Source organism: Aulostomus chinensis, chromosome 15 (genome assembly GCF_037954235.1).
Source record: "Aulostomus chinensis isolate RoL2024-O1b breed Wild chromosome 15, RoL_Achi_v1.0, whole genome shotgun sequence".
Taxonomy (NCBI): Eukaryota; Metazoa; Chordata; class Actinopteri; order Syngnathiformes; family Aulostomidae; genus Aulostomus; species Aulostomus chinensis.
Window position 1 is genome coordinate 10,771,716 of NC_141334.1, and position 21,114 is coordinate 10,792,829.

General features: G+C 42.7%; 2 protein-coding genes across 3 annotated transcripts in view; both read left to right on the forward strand.

The window, feature by feature from the left end:
• Nucleotides 1-15,598, forward strand: part of LOC147248655 (serine/threonine-protein kinase DCLK1-like) — a 44,238-nt gene extending 28,640 nt beyond the window's left edge. The window contains exons 6-17 of one of the 2 annotated variants that reach the window (XM_086179440.1): nt 1,385-1,479; nt 7,880-7,961; nt 8,650-8,822; nt 9,387-9,506; nt 11,505-11,651; nt 12,929-13,062; nt 13,144-13,221; nt 13,319-13,415; nt 13,501-13,581; nt 13,672-13,785; nt 13,953-14,026; nt 15,397-15,598. In XM_086179440.1, the coding sequence (XP_086035566.1) occupies nt 1,385-1,479; nt 7,880-7,961; nt 8,650-8,822; nt 9,387-9,506; nt 11,505-11,651; nt 12,929-13,062; nt 13,144-13,221; nt 13,319-13,415; nt 13,501-13,581; nt 13,672-13,785; nt 13,953-14,026; nt 15,397-15,454 (1,253 nt within the window). In that variant the 3' untranslated portion in view covers nt 15,455-15,598. The remainder of the gene's footprint in view (nt 1-1,384; nt 1,480-7,879; nt 7,962-8,649; nt 8,823-9,386; nt 9,507-11,504; nt 11,652-12,928; nt 13,063-13,143; nt 13,222-13,318; nt 13,416-13,500; nt 13,582-13,671; nt 13,786-13,952; nt 14,027-15,396) is intronic. The other variant, XM_086179442.1, reaches the window with a different exon arrangement.
• A 3,455-nt stretch (nt 15,599-19,053) lies between these two features.
• Nucleotides 19,054-21,092, forward strand: rfxap (regulatory factor X-associated protein). Its single transcript, XM_086226170.1, has 3 exons — nt 19,054-19,706; nt 19,891-20,001; nt 20,314-21,092. The coding sequence occupies exons 1-3, from the start codon at nt 19,290-19,292 to the stop codon at nt 20,416-20,418; spliced, it is 633 nt and encodes a 210-aa protein (XP_086082296.1). The 5' UTR covers nt 19,054-19,289; the 3' UTR covers nt 20,419-21,092.
• Nucleotides 21,093-21,114: the final 22 nt, after the last annotated feature.

Sequence of the window (21,114 nt, forward strand, 5' to 3'; positions counted from 1 at the left end):
AACATTCTACAGTGAATGTTGGACGACTTCTCTCCCTCAGGTTCACTTCCCTGCCTCACAATAGTCTCTGAAGAGGAGCCGGAGACTATAAATGAAAGATTGGCTTCAGGGAATTCTTGAGATTGTTGGCTAACATGAAACAACAAAAAAAGGGAGAGTAGAGAGAGAAAAAAGTGTAGTAGGTGATATTATTGCTCAGTTCTTCTCTCATGTTTGGGATTTTTCTTTTGAATACTAAAGAGAAGTCAGCCAGTCTCCACCCCGGTCACGTCATTTATATTCACAGATGTTATTCCGCATCTTTTGCTCCTTGTTGGATTTTTTATGGACTGTAGGTTGCGTGATGTTCTTTTTGTGTGTGTGTGTACAACACACGAGCAGGATTGCTAAAGTTGTTCAAATGGAATGTGTTTTAAAGGGTTTTATTATTCAAACTTCTACCTGATCCAAGTTGAACGTCTGTCAGAGATTAAGAAATTTATACAGTTTCCATGTTTGTAGTCTTTTATTTCCATTCTTTCATTTTACAGTCATTTCATTCCTGCAGCCGTGCAGATCTTCCGGTGAATCACACAGAGCTCATAATCATGCTTTCATCAGGAGAAGAACTGATGTTTACGGAGCTGAAGCGATTCATCGATTAGTCGATCAAAAGAAAAAACTGCCGACTGTTTCGATGATCGATTCAGGATTTCTGTCTTTTATCAAACAAACAAAAATGTCAAATACTTGCTGATTCCAGATTCTTAAATATCAGATTTGCTTCCAACTTGAGTGACAGAGAATGAAGAGTCTTTGGACAAAGGAGGAATTAAAACGCTTCCATTTGAGCTCTTTGAAGCTGTGATGAGCATTTTTCAACAAAAAAGTGACGTTTTTCATCGTGAAGTTAATCATCAGACTAGCGTAGTTATACGTGACATTCAGGGGCAACCTCGGATGAATCCAGTGTTCTTGTTTAATGAGGTTGTGCCAGAGGGTTTGTGCTGGGCTGCAGCTGCAAACTGAGCTGAGGTCAGTAGTGCATTAGAAGCTCTGGTTAAAATGAGGCCGGTGTTGACTTCCAGCTGTGCACTTGTAATTATTTGGTGGATTAAGGGCTCAGGTATAACTGGCTTTTTTCATGGTGATGTGATGCAACAGGATTTTTAGCGAAAAGGGAAAAAAGAGCAGACTTCTGTGTGCTCTTTTCTCTTACACCCCCATCCTGTCCTCCTCCTCCTCTTCCTCCTCCTCCTCTGCCTCATTCATAGATGCTGAGGGCGAGAGTGTGGGCTGCTGCTAGACACTGGACAAATATAACCACACTTACAAACTTGCGCTCACATTGCCTCTTTTTCAATATTTCCACCCCTCTCATGCTCCATCGTCTTTCTCCCTCCAGTGAATGGGACGCCGGCCAGTCAGCTGTCCACTCCTCACACAGGAAAATCTCCCAGCCCCTCCCCCACCAGCCCGGGCAGCCTCAACCAACGTCAGGTAAGGCAACAAGTGCAAACAGACACACACTCACCACACCTGTAGCACCTGTACCTGGTACTAAATGTATAACACATCCCCCTCTATGTTCTCAGGAAATGGACAAAGCTGTGACTGAGCATAGGCCGACTGCGTCTTAGAGGTGGGGGGGGCGGGGAGCGCAGGGCGTTAACCTTTCACCTCCCACGGGTGCTGCTCTGGGGAGTGTCTAGATTTCAAGGGCCATTCCTCTTTACATGCTGATACTCTTGTCATGTTTCCACCCATAATTCCTCATGGAGAACTTAATTAAAAGACCAGCACCGACTTTTAGAGATCTGTTGCTAATTGGTGCAATATCTGAGCTAAAGATCTGAACGAGCACAACTGATCCTGGGTTAATTTCATGCCATTTTGTACATTTGTGTGAACAGTTTAGAAAAAAATCGTTTAACGCTAGTAAATTGGATTATTTTGACTTTTCTTTGTCACGTATTCATTCATGAACCTGAGTTTAACACATGTAAACACCCGGTATGTTTTCTGTAGCTGATGAAACCTCACTGTGAAGTTATTTAGAGAAAATACTACTGTACAGAGGAGGAGCATGCAACTCCAATGGGATATTCGCAAAAATTAGTTCATGACAAATGTGCGTACGAGTGCGTGTGTGCGTGTGTGCGTGTGTTGGAGATGAAAGTATTTGTTAATCCAGTCCTCAATGGCTATGATGGTGGGGGGGCTTTTAATATCTCAATCTTAATCAGACCACGTTTCCTCACAGCAGTTCTTGAATTTAATCTGCTGCTGATTTAGTTCCTGGTCTATCATGAACACACGCACGCGCGCGCACACACACACACACACACACACACACACACACACACACACACACACACACACACACACACACACACACACACACACACTCTACTCAAATGGAACCCAACTTGAACTTGCCACTGGAACTTGAAACTCTTTTCTATCGGGCGATGTTGATTTATTTTGTAATTATTTAGCCATTTATTGGTGCAGGCACAAGAGGTTTGTAGAAAGGGAAAAGCGTAAAGAACGTTTGTGAAAGACTCCTATATGTCTGTGTGTACAAGCGAGTGAGTGTATCCATCAACGTGAGCCCAAAGAATGAATCTCTTTGGTTTTCAGCGTGAAGCATCTAATGTGAACCCTTTACACTCCTCCGTTTCTTCTTCTCCGTTGAGATAATTTGCAGTTTTTTCACGGAGTGAGATCCTGAGATGTTACGAGAGGTGAGGGAGGGGTACCCAGATGTAATGAGAAAAAGAGCAGATTTGTTGCCCTTATCCTCTCTAAATTGGACCACACTGCCCTTCATTTTGCTTCCATCCACTTTTCTCGTCAAACATAAGCCTCTGCAAATTAGCTGTGTCGTACTACTCTGACCTCAGCAGTACAGCGGTTAAACTCCAGTTTTACACAAGTCGAGTGTGTATTTCTCACAGAGAGATTATTTCAGTCTTTGACACTCTATACTAAGCCTGCAATGGCTTGGCTGGAAAGAAGGGAGGAAGCCTCAGCCTATTATCGCTCCTCTCCAGCCTGCAGCTTCACACTCTTCAACTATATTACGATGTCATTCTCTCCTCCACGTTTTTTTTCCTTCTCCACCCTGTTAGCAACACCCCCACCTACCTTGTCCCTTCCGTCCCTGACAGATTCTAATTTCTATTTTGCTACACCCCCCCCCCCCCCATATCCCTACATGAAAGCGTATTAACTTCACAGGAAGAAGTTGTATTCCCTCATTTCCCTTGTAGACCAGTTTTAATCTTTTAGAAGACGGCAGCATGTTTCTGACACCATATTTGCACAATCTTTATTTCCTTCTGTGTCACATAAATTATCATAAATGCAGCTGCTCTCCTACACAATGGCGAGCGACCGCGCCATGACTCAGAAATTATACTTTATCTTAAAAAAAAAAATGGGACTCAAAAGCAGCTGCTTGCAGTTCCTCTTCAACCACAGCGCCTCAGTGACCTATTATGAGTTCACCTCGCTGGACCCTGCATTTAAACACTCAGAGGCACTTTACTGCCTGAAGTAGGTTACGTGCAGCACAGCTCAGACCATCACAACCTATTTCCTGGAGCAGAATATACAGACATAGTATGCCGCCCCCCCCCCGGCTCACATTTTCATCAATGTTGAGCAGGTCATGTGTGCAACCGAAAAGAAAAAACCTCTCCGACATGAAATTTCCATTTTCACACTGCTAGAAGACAACAGCTTGGTGCGCACTCTTCACATGTTGTGTGTTTTATACACTTGCCGCATGCAAGAGTGACCCATGTTTGTTTGTTTTGTTTGGTTTTTTATTAATGAATTGGCTACAGGAGCGTGAAATAGTGGTCTACATTCACAAAACGATCCCTACACTTTACATGATAATGCTCTCAGAGAGGCAAGTACGTCGGAGGTCATACTGAGTTCATATTCCACATTCACAGTAGCACAAACCGTTGAATCAAGTCAGACAGTTGAATGAATCATTCAAAATTATTGATAATATACACACACAGCGGCAGATTGATGGCGAGACAAACAGAAGGAGTGTGTTACCAGTCCAACAGCTGTTATACACCTGAATGTGTGTGTGTGTGTGTGTGTGTGTGTGTGTGTGTGTGTGTGTGTGTGACAGGAAGAATCATCAGGCATTAGTGTGTCACCAACATCCTCCTCTCACCATTGACTCATTTGTGTTCATCACCCTTTGAATTGCATGGTCCACTTCTCATTAATATCGTCCATATTTTGTGTTGGCTGATTCATAATTACATTGTGTGATTGTGTTTGTGTGTGTGTTTGTGTGCGCGCGTGTGTGAGAAAGAAAGCAGACTGATTAAAAAAAAAGTGTATAATGAACTTGTTAATTATTGTCTCCTCTCATCCATGTGAGTGTGTTGTTACTCATGTTTGTATTTGGTTGTATTATATTTCTTATTTCATGTTGTGTTCATGTCATTAGATGGCGGTTTTGTTTCTACACCTGCCAAAAAGAGACTGATGGTAGCACACGAGGAACGTGCAGGAGCTCAGAAGCCAACATATCGTTAGAAAATGTTGCAGATGGCATTAAATGTTTTTGTTGCGCTGCCATTTACATAGATAAAAGCTATGTAAATATAAAAAAAAAGACTAACTTCCTCATGTGAGGCTGCCAGCTCTTCTTGGCTCATTCATTTGTTTGTATTCTCTTTGTGTTAATTTCCATTTGTTCATGTCATCATTAAAATCTTTCTTGTTTCATTTTCAGTCCTGCGTTGTTGTTTTTCATTTACTGGCATCAGTATGAGTTGATGTTCATCGCATAGATGGAGGATGTTTATGATGATGATGAAGATGTTAACATTCATCAGCCACGCGCCGCTCTGTTGAACTTCTCTATCCAGCTGAGTTAGAGATCTCCAGCGGGGCATCCATCCCTCTGTCCTGCTGCTTCTGTCCTGGATTGATTATGGTGTGCGTGTGTGTGTGTGTGTGTGTGTGTGTGCGTGGGGGGGGTGGGGTGGGCTGTACAACCCCTAAGACATACACACACACACACACACACATGCACGCACACCAAAAGCATTTAATCATGGGACTTCCCGGGATTGCAGTACATAAGGACGTGATTAGAAAATGTCCCTGTGTCCAGCTGGCAGAGCAGAAAGGCAGAATCCCCAAAGAGTGTTGATCTCCTCAGACAAGAGTCTAATGAATTATGTTTCCTGTCTGTCTAGACACCAAAATAATAGCTAAGAGTTATTATCTACTGCAACTTGTGGTCTTATGAGAGGGCAGAGGAGGAACTTGGGACAAAACAAAACATCCTATTTCTATCAAGTCATATTAGATTTTTTTTTCCCTGCTGAAGCAAACAGTAATAAATCCTCGTTTTGCTGGATATTGCATGACAGTGAAAGTGACAAGCAGAGCTGCTGGAGGAGAGACTGAGAGAGACGAGACTTTAGGACGTGTCTCGTAATCCGATTCAAAAAGCGAAGCAGCCTTGAGGACAAGGCTAGCATTATACTTAGTTAGGTTATGTAAATGTGCGCAGCATGAATTCTTCATTTGACAGACTCCACTTTTTAATCATTATTTTTGCTACTTCACATCCGAGATGATGCTCCATGTTTAAGGTCACTCATGGACTTCCTGTTTAATTCATATTCATGCCCTGATCTGTATTCTGCTGCCGAGTGTTGCCCTTGCAGGTTTGAAGAGCACTGGCTCTTACCATGATGGACAAAAAACAAGTGTGTTCTTTAGTGGTGTGAGTCATACTCAGAGTGAAAGTATAGAGATGTTGAGGTAGTCAATGTTGTGTAACAGGGAGAGAGCAGGATCGGATAACAACAACAAGACGGCTCCTCCCTTTCTTGACAAATCTAATGATCAATATCAGCCAGACTCTCTCTCTCTCTCTCTCTCTCTCTCTCTCTTCTGTCACTCCAAATGTCTCACACAGGAAAGAGAGACACATTGTTCATAGAAGGTTGAACCCATTTCCCTGCCTGCAGACAGGAAATAGCCATATATAGGCTTCTGTGTCCACACTGGAAGTCTCATAAGCTGCCTCTCTCTCTCGCTGTCTGTCTGTCTGTCTCTCTCTCTCTCTCTCTCTCTCATTCTGAGCAGTTTCCATAGCAACAGTATTTTGTTTCCATCTGTGGCAGGAAGAGAGAGGCCGAGCCAGATAGAAGTTAAGAAGGAGAAAGGGAGTAGAGAGGACAGAGCTTGATGTGAGATAAGGGCACGAGGGAGGTAAACACACCGGAGAGGAAGTAAAAGAGCCAAAGAAGTATGTTTTGTGGATAAACCACATGAGGGTCATTGGTGTTGGGTTATTAAGTGTGATTTCTTGTTCTGGGAAGAGTGCCCGACTGAAAAACAGCATTACATAAACCAAATTCAGTACATCTAAATTCACCTGGTTGACATTCGGGTCGCAGCAATAGAGATAAGAAAAAGAGCTGGAGTCGGAGCTGGAATACGAGGGACGGAGATGATAGAGCATCTCCACTCTGAGAGACATTTTCAGATTGGTTGGCCTTTGCTGTCCTTGTGAGCTGTCCAGCAGTGTCACAATCTGACTGGACATCACAAAAATGAGAAGTTCACACAAGACTGGGGAGAAAATACCAAGAAGGACACTTGCTGGATGATATGCAAGGAAGTTTTATCTTCTGACCACAGCAAAGATCAGTTCCTATCACTTTCAACATGAAATAAGAAGGATTTGTTGAATATCTGCATTTGTTTAGGTTGAAATAAACACATTAGAGTGTTGGTCCGCAACAAACTGATGGGGTTCATGACCAGCTCACACGTGTTGTGCAAGCCATTTACAGTGCAAACTACATGGTAAAAATTCTCATCAGGTTCTGCTTATATTTTAGAGAAACCATACCAGTGTCCGCTGCAATCTGGCTGAATCTGGCACACTTGGGATTTTATTTCTCTGCTGGAAACCCACCAAACTCCAACAGCCCTCTTTGCCATGTGAACCCACTGATGGGCACATATTTAAGGGAAGACAAGGAACAGAAAGACAGCATAGTAATTTAATCGGTAGAGACGACTTAAAAATGTGTTTTTTTCATGTTACAGAAGAGGAGATTTGGTTGTTACCTCCTAAAACAAATGCTGTTAACTTATATGAAACCATTAAATCAGTTTGAAGGAGAGCAGAGCGATGCAGAAATTCAGAAAAAATAGAGGAAGCAGGTTCTCATTTACAGTCCCGACTAGATCTTTGCTCCCCATCGCTGCTGCTTCCATAACAACCAGACAGAAGGTTATGAGGTGCAGGGCGTAATGAGTTTTTGTCTTTAGATAGAAGCAGACGCTGCATCTCAGCTGCTCTTTCTCCCTGTAATGACCTCCTTCTGGCTAACAGGATGAAAGGCAGTATTCATTCGCCTTTATTAGTGTCACTAAACATGTGGTTTCATGTTTTATTGGTGATGAGAAGAAATGATGTGAGGAAATGGGTTCTGTGAATGGAGAGGAGCACACACACACACACACACACACACAGAGGTGGTTAAGAGAATACGCAATTAGTTTATATTCAGCTGGCTGGCTTAAATAAATCAGTTGTGGCTCTTTTCTTGAGCACAATGTATGCACAACAGAGAGCAGCACAATGAAACACGCAAACAGAAAGACAGACAGAGGGATGTTTTGACAATGAGTCTATTTTTGGACGTGTATTTGTTTCAGCGGAGCTCCAGAGACTCTCATTTAGCTGAGTGAGAAGCAAATTCCAAAGAATTTCAGATAATGCTGCAATGCTACAAATTAAAATAATTGGCTTCTTGCTTTTGTTTGTTTTTTTTGTGCCTTTTTTTCCCCCTCTTTTTTTTTGTCCACGCCGCTGTCATCGCTACAGGGGTCGCAGGGTTCCTCCACCTCTCTGTCTTCCGCTAAAGTTTCCAGCTCAGTGGAGGATGTTGGCGGATCAGTTCCTGAAGGTGAGGAGAAACTAGAATGTGTCATCTGACCATCAGTGGGCCAAAGTGGTGTCATATCAGTCACATGTGAATCATAATCATGATCATGAATGCATCTCTGTGTCACTCCATCCTCATCTCAGCACCCTCTCTCACACCTCTCACCCCTCTGACTCCATCAAACAAGTTACGACGTTTTAATAGATCAGATTTCAAAAATAAAAATCATAATGGAGACATGTTTTTTTTTTAAAGAAAATTAAAAAAAATAATTTGGTTAAAAACCTTTGGTTTAACCCCAAATATTATTCATCTCTATTAAATTAAGTATGGGAAATAATAGGTGACATTTTCATATCAGATTGTATGCGACCAAGGAGCCATCTCATAGCCATGAATAAACAACAGAACATTAACTGCTAAATTTCAATTGAGGATGTTTCCACATTTACTTTTCCATTTGCCGCCTGATTGTAATTGAGCTCACGCTGATCCGTATCTAATCATTTTTCCATAATTGATTCTACTGTAATTGCATATCTCTCCTCTATGTATTAATTAATGGCAGTTTAGACAGTGCCGGTGCTTGGTAGCTTTCATTCATTCCCTTGAACGTGTAAACAAGTGGAATATTTATCAGCCTGAAAAAAAAAAGTAGTCGACATTCTCCAGTCTCAGCTGCTTCAAACCTCCCGCTTCCTCCCCGCAGCTGAGGTTCTAGTAGATGAGGTTCCAGCTGTGCCGTCCTACATCTCTGACCGCTACAAGGTGGGACGCATGTTGGGCGATGGGAACTTTGCAGTCGTGCGGGAATGTGTGGAGCACTCCACGGGAAGAGAGTACGCTCTGAAGATCATCAACAAGGGCAAATGTAGAGGCAAGGTAAAGACTAAGCAGTGGATATGTGGACAAGTCATATATGCGTACAGCAACTTTAGTGGAAAAATTCCGATAAGAATATGAAATAGACAAGAAAAAATATGATATGAAGTCCTGAAAAGCAAACGTTTGATACGAGCAGGTCATATTTATCCACAATGGAGCACATAATCCTCCATTTTGATCTAATAATGCATAAATGTTGCTGGACTCAGCAGACTTACGCCATGTCGGGGACTTCCCTATGATATGAATCAAAATTTCAGCTCTTAAATCAAACAAATGGACAGACAATTCTAATGTCAAGTGCACAAATACTGTATTACACCATCCTCTATCAGCTGGCGCACAAACAACTCATTAACTGAAGATTACAAGGAAACATTTGCACTTTGCAGTTCATCAGTGCACAAACTGCCTGTGGGGGATTAGCACAATAGCAGATACAATACAGCTATTACAGATATTGCTCCAGCGACATTTTTAGGATGATGTGTTGCTTAATCTGTGGCTAATACCTTTAATAATCCTGTTTCATTTGGCTGTATAATTCACGTCTTATTCCAGGAGCACATGATCCAGAACGAGGTGGCCATCCTCCGCAGAGTCAAACATCCAAATATCGTGCTGCTTATCGAGGAGGTGGACACTTACAATGAGCTCTATCTGGTCATGGAGCTGGTCAAGGTGCGTTTCTAGCTGGTGTTTGACGTGAATGTTGATATGGCATCTGTTCTGCTTAGCGACAGCCTGAGCCATTTTCACAAAAGATAACGAATAAATCGGGGATTCAGTGACCATTACCTCCAATTTGAGTCTAACAAAGGAGAGCAGAGAGACAGCGACGGACAAAGAGCAGCAAACATTCAACCGGTGAAGCAAATGATGAATTCAAACCAGTCACACAGATCGAGAGAATCGGTCTGTGGCCCGGAGCGCTCGTGTGCGCACATTCTTCATTCTCGCTCGCTCTCTGAGTCAAGAAATGTTTTTGCATAATTCAGGAGCCAGGAATGTGATCCATCTGTTCGTGTCGTGGTGTGGAGTACTACAGAATATAGATGAGAGGCAATCTGTGGGAGAAACATACATGTGTCCAAAGGAGGAGGATCTAGAGGAGGCAGCGGGTGAATGAGGAGAGAGAGAGAGAGAGAGAGAGAGACAGGGAGAGAAAGAGAGAGAGAGAGAGAGAGAGAGAGAGATGGATGCACTCAAAGATTAGTTTTGTATAATTTTAAAGGAAAACAATAATATTTCAAACAATTTCTATATAAAGCTCATGTGGAAGTACACGACCAGCCTGCGGAGCTACAGCACCTTTGCAAGCCTCATCATGTAGCGTGAGTCACCAGACCACATCAATGTACTTGTTGCTGAATGGAGGCAAACTCCCACAGTCAGGCTCCCGTTGTCTTGCGGAGCACCTTAGAAGAGACTCTTCAAAAAGGCGCATGCTTTATTTTATTTTATTTTTTTAGTGAGATGAACAATTATTTAGATACGTTTCAAAATTATACCAGATTTTTAAACTACAAAGCAGTCATACCTCCTTCAAGGGAAATATGAACGCAGTATCATCAGAATTCATCCCTCAATCTCTATTTATACAGCACCTCTGAAGCAAATCAAGTGAAATTCAAAGTGCTTTACTTGCGACTGACCGGACAAAAGAGCGTGAAATAAGAAAGAAGGGGTTAATTCACACTGAAGGATCAAAGACGAGAAAAATGAAAAACGTGAATGGGATAAGACAACTGGGAAAACACGGTTAGAAAACAAAAACAATAATCCTGTCAGTGAACTATAGAACAGTGCTCGAGATTTAGGATCGATAATTTGATCCAAAATCTTGTAATATTGTCTATCTTTCCATCAAATCGAATCATAATCTGAGATATCACGTGAACAATCAAACAAACAGCTGGTGATTCCTTTCGCTTCTTGGCGGAGGGAAAAAGGGAAGTAGTCCATTTGTTTTTAATTTGTTTGCACAGTCCTGAACTAGTTGATTTTCTCCTAGCTAAAAACGTAATGGTAGATGTTGATTTTTATTTTTTTATTTTTTTATTTATTTTTTAGCTTTTGTGCTTTGAATTCGTTTAATTTAAGAGAGATTAGATTGTTTTAAAAACCTAGTATTGAGAAAAGTCCTGTTATTTTTGATAACCTTGAAGGTACCGTTGTCCGTGCGCCCATTGGCCGAGTGTGGAGGCAGACACGTGCAAATGCGTTTGGTTAATGAGTGACTTTGACAGCTCTCGAATTTAAATAACTGTCTCTGTGCGGGTCAGAGGCTGAGACAGGGAGAGAGATCCAGCCCTATTTTAAGCCTCTGTTCCACTTAGTCCACTCAGAGACAGAGAGAGAGACAGAGAGAGAGAGAGACAGAGACAGAGACAGAGACAGAGAGAGAGAATATCTGACATAGACAGAGAAGGCCTGAGAGAAAAGAAAAAATGGTAAATTAAAGGAAAATTCTAACATGAAGGAGAAATATTAAAGAGAAGGAGGAGACGTTTCAACCCCTCCAGCTGTTGAAGAGCTGGAAAACTTTGCTACTAAATCAACTCTCAAGCCGGTAGCTCTTTTCAGCAGAGAGACGAGCAACTCGGAGGTGAACATGTCAGGTCATACACGTCACTGCTGCGACTGACAACTCGACTATCCCTCTTGATTTGTTCGAAGGGTGGAGATCTGTTCGACGCCATCACCTCTGCCAACAGGTACACAGAGAGAGACGCCAGCGGCATGCTCTACAATCTGGCCAACGCCATTAAATACCTCCACAGCCTCAACATAGTGCACAGAGACATCAAACCAGAAAACCTGCTGGTGAGTTCACTCAAAATTCCTCACATAACTCCTCATTCTTCTCATCCTCCCATCTAAATAAACAGTGAAGTAATATCACTCTCGGCTGGAGAGCAAAGAGATGACTCATCCTCGCTGCCCTCACACCTCCCATCCATACTTCTCCAGCCTCCCCCACTTGTCTTTCCTCCCTCCTTCTCCCTTCTGCTGGCCTCTTCGGCGATATTTCGTCTTCTTCCGCCAAATGCTCTTTTTCATTCACTTCTTCAGCGACTCCTCCCACCCAGAACGACCCCTCATGGAGCCAGGATAGTTAAAACACAACCACTTTGATTATTTTAAAGCCACCTGTGAGAAGCTAGGGTCGTGAACTTGTTAAAGCACCGATGTGTAGGATTAAAACATTTCCGACTCGAATGCCCCCTAGTGGCCCTCATGAAAAAGTACACATCGTAAAAAAAAAAAATAATAATTGCAACATTTTCTGAGCTCCAGCACATCATTTTCAAGTGTTTTTCCTCTTAGGAGTGGGCTTCATCCTGAACAAACCTCTTCTTTCCAGTGGTTTATACCCTGTGCTTGGTTGAAACCTTTGCAGCTTAAAAAAAAAAAAAAAAAAAAAGCACTCCTGGCACTTCTGGCACTCTGCCACTGGAAACCAATGATACCCACTCTACACTACAAGAACGGTTCTATTCATAGGAACATTATCAAAGACGTTCTCATTGCTCACCAGTGGAAAAAAAACAATCCTCCATGGATTCCACCCGCTGCACTGTGGTCAGCACTGTCAACTCACAGCAAGAAGGTTCCAGATTCAAGTCCCGGCTCCATCACAGGATCTTTCTGTGTGGAGTCTCCATGTTCTCCCTGTTCCTATGTGGGTTCTCTCTGGTACTCCAGCTTCCTCCCACAGTCCAAAGACATCAAGAGAGGACGAGGCTGATTGATACTCTAAATTGACCGTAGGTGTGACTGTGAGTGTGAATGGTTGTCTGTCTCTATGTGTTGGTCCTGTGATGGACTGGTGACCTGTCCAGGGTGAACCCCGCCTCTCGCCCGTAGACGCTGGAATAGGCTCCAGCCCCCCCACGACCCTTAACAGGATTAAGCGGAAGACAATGGATGGATAGATTCCACCCAGTTCTAATTACATTTTTCTAAAAACATAAACAATATTTTCATAATCATTTCAAACAGTTTATGAGTTAGTTGATGTTACCTGGATCATACTTACTTACTTACACCTCCTTTACCTCCCAGTATCTACAGCGCTTGTGTGTTTTGTGTCTGTGCAGGTGTACGAGCATGCAGATGGCAGCAAAAGCCTGAAACTGGGAGACTTTGGTTTGGCCACTGTGGTGGACGGACCCCTGTACACCGTCTGCGGAACCCCGACATATGTAGCACCTGAAATCATTGCAGAAACAGGGTATGTAGCGTGTTACCTCATAGACTCCAGGAGCTTTTTCTTCCGCTTTTGCCTTGAATATGACGTTTCTTCTCTGGGCAGATACGGCCTTAAGGTGGACATCTGGGCAGCTGGAGTCATCACCTACATTCTACTGTGTGGCTTTCCACCCTTCCGAGGGTAAGTGCAGTGAAATCCTGCATATAATATCCAAAACAGAGTGATGAGACCCTCTAATGGTTGGTGATGACACTGCATCCAAATATTTTGTTTGTAGGAGCAGCGATGACCAGGAAGTGCTCTTTGATCAGATACTGATGGGACAGTTAGAGTTCCCTCTACCGTACTGGGACAACGTGTCAGATACAGCCAAGGTGAGAGCAGCCGGGAGGAGAGTCCCCTCATGTCGACCTTCTACAGAGGGAGTAAAACCTTAACAGTGTTTGCTTCCTGTTGCAGGAACTGATCAGATCTATGCTGGAGGTGGAAGTGGACCAGAGATACACGGCCCTCCAGGTGCTCGAGCACCCGTGGGTCACTGTAAGTAGTTGCAATAATTTACAGTCATAACTTCTGATGTTTCCCATTCCAATAAATTTTCTTGACGATCTTCTCTCACACTTGACACAGGATGAGGGTCTATGTGAAAATGAGCACCAGCTGTCAGTAGCAGGGAAAATTAAGAAGCACTTCAACACCAATCCGAAGGTCAACGACACCACTGCAGGAGTGTCAGTCATTTCTGTGAGTCACAACCTTTAGAAACTCCCAAATGTATCAACCATCTGTCCTGGCAGATTGATGGATCAGAGTCGCAGCGTTTGACGTTGAATAGCAGAGGACTTTTGGTGTTTCTTTTTAATGATGAACTGTTGTTTAGAGTGATTGTGCTGGTTTTTCTTTGTGCTCAGTTGGATGACAGCTTTTCTATGCAGAGATCTGGGTCGTTGGATTTCTACCAGCACCCGGCCATGTACTGGATAAGGTACGGCAGGTTTAGTTGGATGCTCACAAACCGCAGAGAATCCAGAGCAAGCAAAGACATAGTGTCTCTGGGATTGCTCTGGACCCCCGCCCCTCTCCCTGCCTGCGTGCTGCCCTGCTGACTGGCTGCTGCTTTGACGGCCCCCTCATGTGTTTGCTGCTTTGTTGTCTTTGTTCTTGGCTCTTTTTTTTCTTGCTTCCTCCCTTTCATCTCTTTACTCGCTGTAAACCCAGATTTCACACAGTCCCCGCATTATCATCTGTCTACCGGTTTGTCCTCTTTCTTGTATAAAAACAGAGGTGCAAGTTACCCTGAGAATGATCCTGACGTATTTGGAAGGACAAGTTTTTCCAAATGACTATTTTTTTTGTCACGGTTGTTTTGTGAATGCTCCCCACCTGGCTGCCTCCACGAACACCAGGGCCCAGCTCCCTTTGCCCAAGTCCTGTATAACATTGTCCAATATGATCCATGTATGGAGGACCTAGAGATTTCAACTCATATTATTACAACTCATAAAGCATAAACGGGGTGATATCATAGACTGTATAAAAGAATAAATCATTTGGTCTGAAAAATGAAGCCTCCTTAAACCTGCAGTCTCTCTAAAGTCTACAGCTGTATAGTTTACAACGGATCAATCCAACATGAATAGATCTAAGTACGAATGACTAAATCAGTCAGTCAAGCTGAAATTACATCAAAGACATATTTTACAGTTATACAAATTATTTTTCTGCATTTCCATTTTAACGTTTCTTTATTGACTCTTCAAACCTCTTGATTAGCTTTGCGTTACTTCAAAGTCTTGGTGAAAGAACATGAAACAATAACGTCCTCTCAGGTAACATCGGGTATAATTCATCTCCATGTAGAACAGCCGTTTAGTTTTCTGATTTTTTTTTTTTTTTGTATTTGCAGCCACAGACATTTAGCAAATCAGTCCACTGTAATAATAAGTGGACTGATTTGTTTTACATTCAAGGCACCATCTCTGATGTTTCCCACAGAACGGAAAAGTCTGTCCCAAAGTCCCTCATGAGGGGTAGCACAGCAGGGAAATGGAGAAATTTATGAAACAATAAAATGACATTATGATAATCATTTGAGGAGAATGCAAAAGAAAAGAATCTAAACATTTTTTTCCTTAATTCCTCTAAAATAGAAGTATGTTGATTGCTGGTTTATTTTAAGGTTTAACGTGAGTTGAAACCTGAAATCTGGCTCATGGTTTGCTCTTCTGATTCACCAGTAAAATAGTTGTTCATCACTTGATAAAGACGTGCAAATCTCTCCTGGTCCTTCATACTGGTGCTGCTGCAGCGCCGCATCAGAGGGTCTAATCACGTCTCCTTCTCCCCCCCCTGCAGGCCACCCCTCTTGATAAGGAGGGGCAGGTTCTCAGACGAGGACGCCACAAGGATGTGATGCCGCTGCCTTTGCAGATGATGACAACAGTAACATCAACAACAAAAACACTACGGGCGGAGCCTCCCAGTTGCCTCCCTGGCCTGCCCACGGCCCCTCCCTCTGTGATCCCTGACACTTGCTCTGACCCCTCCCCAAACCCCAGCCTCCCATCTGACTCTGATGACATCTCCATCAGCTCAGCCAGTACCGTCTGCTCCCCCAACTCACCCTTCTAGAGAGGAGGAGGAGGGGGAGGACGGGAAAGCGAGGAGGGTAAATCCTCCTCCAGCTCCTCCATCTGTGTGGAGGAGGAGGAAGAGGAGATGACAGCTTCCCCACACTCTCCCATCAAGGGTTGAGAGGGGAAAACTGTAAAGGGAAAACAAGAAGAGAGAATTTTACGCTCTCCATCTTTCCAAACCCAGAAGAGATCGATGAAAGGGTGGACAGACGACTAAGAGGGTAGAGACTCCAGAGGCAACAGGAAGAGGTAAACTGAGGAAGGAGGTGACAGACTTTTATTTCTTTTTCGCGTTCTCTCATCTGAGCACACGTTGGCGAGCTCAAGGAGCGAGAAGGAGTATCGATTACCCTTCAGTGATGATCCGGGTTCAACATGGAAACTTCCTTTTGGTGGAACAGCTCTTTAAGGCAATATGGGAATATGGACAAGTGTTCATGTTTTATTGAACTTTATTTCACTCTTTATTCACCGATTTTTTATATGTATTTCCCTTTTTCATAAAGGGAAGAGTTTTTTGTTGACTTGGTGGAATGAAAATAATGGAAAAGTGTTTAGAAGTAGAGCTCAGTAGGCGACTGAATGATGAGTAGGAAAAACGAGAGCTAGAGAAGAAAGCGTTTTTTTTCTTCTTACAAAACGTGTTTAAAAAAAACAACCAGTGCTCATTGACAAAAGACAGAACAAAGAAAGCACTTGAGCTATAATTCTGTGCTCCACACAGTATTGGTGTTGCCTTCCTGTAATGTTGGATTGCAGTATTACAGTTTACATTTCGCACAGACTGCTATTAAGACAATAATGGTGCATTTGATCGCCTGTGTGTCGACTGCTTCGTTCCTGACAACCTGATACACACAAAATTCTGCAGCATTCAGGTGCTTGTGTAGCAACATTTGAATCCTTTTTACTCGATTGCTTTGATATTTTGTGACGCTCATACGCATACGAAGCCTTGTTTACACCCCCCCTTCCTCAAAACACTAAAGGCGTATTTCATCCTCCAGCAGAAGAGAAAAGTGTCATTATTGCAGCAGCAGCAGCAGCAGCAGCAGCAGCACAGTTGTACTAGCTTAGGTGTTTAATGTATACACGTAACAGGCTTCTATGAGGGCTACCTTTTTGCACAGAGTACTGCAGCGTCTGTGCAGTCAGAGAAAGACGACGTGGTGATTGGAGAACCAGCAGCACTCTTGGAGAGCAGAAGAGGATTTATTTCAGCTCTGTACAAGTTTATATGAAACCTCATTCATAGCTTCATTTATTCAGATGAAAGCATGACAGACATACCGTAGCCTATTCTTATATATATATATATATATATATATATATATATATATATATATATATATATATATATATAAACAACATCAACAATGGTTTAGTGATGAATATTGTTTATATGTAATGTGAATAACAATTGTATTTATTTTGATAGTTCACAACACAGTATATTTCTTTACAAGTAGTAAGTCGATGAGAACTTTAAACACAAAACAAAACAAAAAAAACAACAACAACAACAACAAAAAAATAGTATTAGTCAGCAGATAAAATTTAGTTCACAACTCTTTTGACCTGACGTTGAACCGGCTGGATGAAGGACATGAACAGACAGAGAAGAAGACCACCATCTTTGCTTCTTGTTGGACACTTGGAAGATGTCACTTCCTTTGTAAAAGAATACATTTTTTTAATCCGGTATCTGATGTAGATTTAAAAAAAAAAAAAGAAGAAGAAGAAGAAGAAGGAAAAAAAGATGAGTTTTGATCGATGAGCTCCAGCAGTCGTCACACTTGTCTGTACGTTTCTGTATTTTAGCATATTCTTAGCATCGCACAAATACGGTGATGTGCTGCCATGTTCAATAAGAATTTGCTGTGCTGTTCAAATCAACACCCCGCAGCACATATGTGATTTACCAAAGTGCTCTCCCAGCTGCACTACAGTATTACAATCTGTTGCAATACCAATAACTGTACCTCTGTTCAACAATGGTCTATCAATAATAGTAATAATTAAAATGTTTCAGAAACAAACGATCTGTGTCTGAATTCTAGCCTGCGGTGCTCTCACCATCGACGTGGAGATTCTACAATAACTGGATCATGGGTCAAACATGCAGTAGATAGTTCCTGTGGCTGTAGCTGTATCTGTACTGCAATACTACTTTCATACACATGGTAAATGTTTCCTGTGAAATCCACTGATGCTTTTTTTTTTTTGGGGTGCAACTTCTTTTATCCACTAGCTGCCACTTGACTCGAGGGTTACTTGACACGTTGTTAGGAATGCCATAACAGTTGTAGCCAAAGCCGTGGGATCCTACATTTGTGCAATTGTCTCTGTGGATTGCACTGAAGTCAGGCCTATTTATTCATGAGGATTCTGGTTTCATAAGCGCTATGACAAAGTTCAGCTGCAAGTACTTCAAATATGTGAGTTGCTAAATTTGATGATATGAGATCCTCATCTAGGTTGGATCTGGAATATCAAACTAAGTAGAAACTGCAGAAGAGTGGACCCTGTTTATAAAGTAAACCCACCACCTGTGCTCTTTTCAACCTCTGCATCTGCCTGCTGCTGAAACTCTGCTATACACCTGCAGTCACCACCCCCAAATGCATGTCCAGGTAGACGGCTGTACCATGGCACAGGAGGGGCAGAACCACATGACTAGTCGTTATGAAGCCAAGCCAAAAGTGCCCTTGAGCAGGACACTGACCCCCTGACGGTCCCTGATGAGCAGTCTGGTTCCTTGCATGTGTGACTGAATGGATGGATGTGTTGTAAAGCACTTTAAGTGGTATGTGGACCAGGAAAATCTTTTATAGTTTGAGCTTACTTCCCATTTAGTTACAATACAACATGTGAAAAAAAAAGTTTCAGGCTGCATTACCATCATATGTACTGCTAACTATTTTGTCTGTATTGTGTGTAGATTATGACCAGTAGTGAAGATATAACACCAAATTCCACGAATTTGAAACTGCGACGTGTGGATTTGTGTGTGTGTGTGTGTGTGTGTGTGTGGGGGGGGGGGCTTCATTGTGAAAGGATTTGAGAAGCTGGTAATGTCCCAGATGAACTAGTCTGATGCACTGTCAACCGAGAAGGAGGAGGAGAAAAGCAGAACAATTATTTTAGCGCTAAGGGGTCCTTCGAGTACATGAAGCTGTGCAACTGCAGAAGAAGAGAATCAAGATGCAGTGTTAAAAATAGAGAAACAGATATACTCCGACACTGTGGCATTTACAACTGAAGCTGACTGAGCTGATCTATTTTTTTCCTTTTCCCTTTGTTTTGATTTCTGCATGATCTCTCGAGCAACACTTCAGTCCAGTTGGTGGCGGTAATGCGCTAGTTTGCCAACCGCCATTAAAATACGGGCGAAGAAGAAGAAAAGACGCGCTGTGTCGTGCATGTCAACAAGAACGAGTAAAGACACATAGTAGCTCCTGAAGCGACGATGTATTAATGAAATATCACCTTCACCTAGTAGGCAAGCGCCTACTAAAATAGGTAAGTCGGTGGGTAAATACAAGCTAACTGTTATTACGGGAGCGGTAGTTAGCCAAAGCTAGCTTGTTGCTGCTAACATCGTCCACTATCATGAGCGACGATGACAACTCAGCAAAAGACTCCACTCTCCTGCTCACCAAAGACGGACAGAGGTACTACGTGAGTAAGGGTGGAGCGGTCGACAGCAGAAACGTGATTACGTTAACTCCACAGGAACCAGACAACAACGTCTCCTGCGACATGGATGATCCGGATGAGGAGAGCGATGTTCTGGACACCTCTGACCCCAGAGACAGCGCCGCCAGCCCGGAGGAGCTGAACGACGAGGAGATCTCGGAGGGTGACAACGCCCCCAAGCAGTGTACTTACGAGGGGTGCACAGAGACCACCACGCAGGTGGCCAAACAGAGGAAACCATGGATGTGCAAAAAACACCGCAACAAGATGTACAAAGACAAGTACAAGAAGAAGAAGAGCGATCAGGCCATGTCCAGCGGGAAACTCGATGTGAGTAGACGCTGCAGAGCCCCTGAACTATCTTCATGTTGCACCATTGAATCTAGAAGCTGTGATTTCTATTCACCTTGCAGTTATTTACATTTGTGCACCTGGCTTTCTGACCTTGAATGTATGGAATTACAACATACATAAACGTCTCAGTAATTACTTGCGTGCGTATTCTTTGGTGCAGGAGAACTCAGAGGAGAGACCTGTGTCTGTCAACAAACAGCGCCTGGGTGCCATGGGGGACCGGCCAGCCAGACCCTCCCTCATAGAGCAGGTCCTCAACCAGAAGCGACTGGTAAGATGTTGTTGGGACATTAATGCATATGGTTGTTTTTTTTTAAAGCAAAAATACCAAACCAAAAGAGGTTTAGTGCTTTTTGTGATTGAACGCAATTCTTTCACTTTCATTATCTCTGAGTATTCTTATATCCTAATACATACTTCTTTCCCCTTTTGAATTGGTCACCCATCTGCACCGTACCCAATTCTTTTATTATTTTGTTTTTCATATTTTTTCGGACACCTATCAGAAAATGGAAAGCAGGGAGAAGAATTTGTCGTCCATCTGAACGTTGAATATTGCTGAACGTGTGTGTGTGCGTGTCAGTCGTTACTCAGGAGTCCGGAGGTGATCAGTTTCCTGCAGCAGCAGCAGCAGCTCTTGGCCACCCAGAGTCGCAGCCTGTCGCAGCAGCAGTTCCAAGGCTGCTGATGGAGCCATGACATGTGGACAGCACCCAAGACACACTGGCACAACAAACGTTTTAGTTTCAGTCTGTCATGGAGTTGGACATGGCAATCAGAAATAGTTCAGTCAAAGCTTGAACCTCAGCTTTTGTCAAATTAATCCTGTTAACCCAGTCTGGGCTTTTGTTTTGTTTTCCTCCATCACAATTTCTTTGATTTTGTTTTTTGGTTGTGTTGCTTTCCATTGATTGTGTTTGTGCTCATCATTTTCTCTTCAATTAGAATTGTTTACATGTGACAATCAATCCAGTAATGCATGTCTGTAGCATCTCTTCAGCCAAGTGAGGCTTTGAGGACTGTTCAAGAAATGATTTTATATGTGTATTTATACACAAATCAGAAACTTGAACCAAACAGTAAATTCTGGTAGAACCTTTTCACACTTGTCATGTTCAAATGACAGCTGTGAGAAGGGCCTATTTGATAGTTTTGATGGGAAAATTCTTGTTCATGCATGTTAGTTGTGTACCACGCGCCGGTAAAGTACAGTAGGCATCAGTCACGATGTACTGTATGTAGTTGCTTTGTTTCTTTTACATGGTGTGTGTGTGTATCCCCAGCTGTGAATAAGAGGTTAAAACTATGACGTTAAGAGGTTGCAGTGTAATGTGAAGCTGTTTATTAATTAAAGATCGTATAACAAAAAACAAATAACTTGACT